The 2,142-nt window shown below is 41.9% G+C and overlaps 1 protein-coding gene across 1 annotated transcript; it reads left to right on the top strand.

Moving 5' to 3' along the window:
• The first annotated feature begins 5 nt into the window (after positions 1 to 5).
• npb (neuropeptide B) lies at positions 6 to 2,015 on the top strand. Its single transcript, XM_020654401.3, has 2 exons — positions 6 to 981; positions 1,453 to 2,015. The coding sequence occupies exons 1-2, from the start codon at positions 718 to 720 to the stop codon at positions 1,579 to 1,581; spliced, it is 393 nt and encodes a 130-aa protein (XP_020510057.1). The 5' UTR covers positions 6 to 717; the 3' UTR covers positions 1,582 to 2,015.
• The last annotated feature ends 127 nt before the right edge of the window (positions 2,016 to 2,142 follow it).

Below are 2,142 nucleotides of genomic sequence, written 5' to 3' on the forward strand. Positions count from 1 at the left end.
ATGTGCAGATGCGTCACAATCAAGCCTTGTAAAAAGGTTTTGGTATAATCTAGATTAGTCGATAATTCACTTGTGTTTATTGATCTGTTATTTCTGTTGGTCCAATTGTGTCCATTTTCACTCATGTTAAAGTCTTCAAAGCCACATGGGCTCATTCTTGTTGTTCACCTATTGATGGTTAAGAGCTTTATTGGTTTACATGCCTTTTGTAAGTCCAGAGTCAGACAGACCATGAAAAATAAAATCCAAATCTCCTAATAGCTGTGACTTTTCAGAGTAAAAACAAGGAGTTATTTAAGAAATGGATAGCTCTCCATATTGTTAAAGTGTGACATAAAAACATATAGAACATTTTAACGTATATAATTGGTTTGTGGTTAATAACTTTTGGGCTTTCTGGACATCTTTGAGTTTTGACGTCTTACTCAGCCACTTGTTAATCCGTTTCACTTTTACCTTCTCAAACGTCAGAGGAGAGCTGACGTCCCCATACATTTCCAACCCCCTCGTGCACTATACAACACACACGCCTGATCATCATCCGCCCACATCCATTGTGATTTGACGAACGTCCTGGGTCATGATAACGTCGCCTAGTCAGCCTTTATAAGAAGCAGAAAGTTTCCACAGACCAAACAAAACATTAAGTCGGCCAGAACAGACCGAGAGCAAAGCGCAATAGTCTTCTGCGTAAAAAGTACCAAGACGGTTCCAGACATGGAGAGGTCAGTCAGGTTTGCCGTGGTGTGTGTCGCAGTGTCTCTGCTCATCTCGTGCCCACCTGTGGAAGCTTGGTACAAGCAATCCACCGGGCCCAGCTACTACTCTGTGGGTCGAGCTTCCGGTTTGCTGTCCGGTATCAGGAGGTCGCCATACGTCCGCAGGGCCGAGTCCGAGGAGACGCTGATGGACAGCGGGGAGACAGCAGGTAACAACGTACTCCCAGAGACTAACAGGGAGATCTCCATCCTCAAAAGCATGGTGAGTACATTAAAGTACTATTTTTTTCCCTGCTCCGTTTCCCATTTCATGTATTTCTTAAATTACACTGATGATAAAATGAAGAAAATGCGCGCGTAAATCTGCCTTTCCTTTTTAAACTACACAAGAGCCACATTTATGGATTTCCGCTTAAAATCTGAAAGTTAAAAATATAAAAGAGACGACTGATTTTTGCCCTTTTCCAGAACACAAACGAAATTGACAGAATTGACAACATTTTTGGAAAAGTTGAACAACTCGTGCTTAAAGGTGCAAACCACTGAACGCGCAACATTCCGTCCCATAACATGTTTTTTTTCTTGCAGCAATAGCCTGCTTATGTTACGATGAAACGACATTTTTTTAAATCTTTCTATTGGATTTCGTGATTTAATTAACTAAATAAAAATACATGGTAACTGAGTTTTTGGTCTTTAACGGTCTCATCACCTTTTTCTCCCCATCCTGCAGGCCATCTGCGTAAAGGACATCTCTCCAAACCTGAAGAGCTGCGAGCTGCTGCGGGACGGGACGGGCACCTTCCAGTGCAAGGCGGACGTCTTCCTCACCCTGGACTCCCTGGACTGCCTGTCCGCATAAGTCCGGTCCTCGACCGAGCCCCGGGAGCGCTTCTCTGGAAACGGCGAATTTTGAGAAAGGAAGGAGGGGTGGTAGAGTGTGTGGGGAGGGAGGCAGGGTGGATGAAGGCGCAGAGGAAACCCCTTCAATATCGACGATGGACGCTGCAGACTCTGAATGTTCTCTTATCTAAAGAAAAACAGACCACAAACGTTGTTCACTATTGTTTCGATTTCAACCAGTACTGTAAAAGGAAAAAAAAAAGAAAAATAAGTATGAGATATATACATTGAAAACATCTTCTTTCCAATGACTTCCCATCTTTGCTGTTTATCCCTGACATGTACCCACAGTTGACAGAAATGTATTAAATGTCTTGAAATCTGACTGCAGAGCAAATTTCCTGGAAAGTACTTTAATTTATTTTATTTATTAAAACGAACAAACACTGGTAACCTGTTGTGTGGCTCAAGTTTGTCCTGAATGGATTCAAAATGGGAGAATATGGTTCTGGACCTGTGTTAGTTAATACATCAATACATTTACAGTCTTCCTAAAACACAAATAAATATAAACTGTAAA

This window comes from Labrus bergylta, chromosome 1, assembly GCF_963930695.1.
Source record: "Labrus bergylta chromosome 1, fLabBer1.1, whole genome shotgun sequence".
NCBI lineage: Eukaryota > Metazoa > Chordata > Actinopteri > Labriformes > Labridae > Labrus > Labrus bergylta.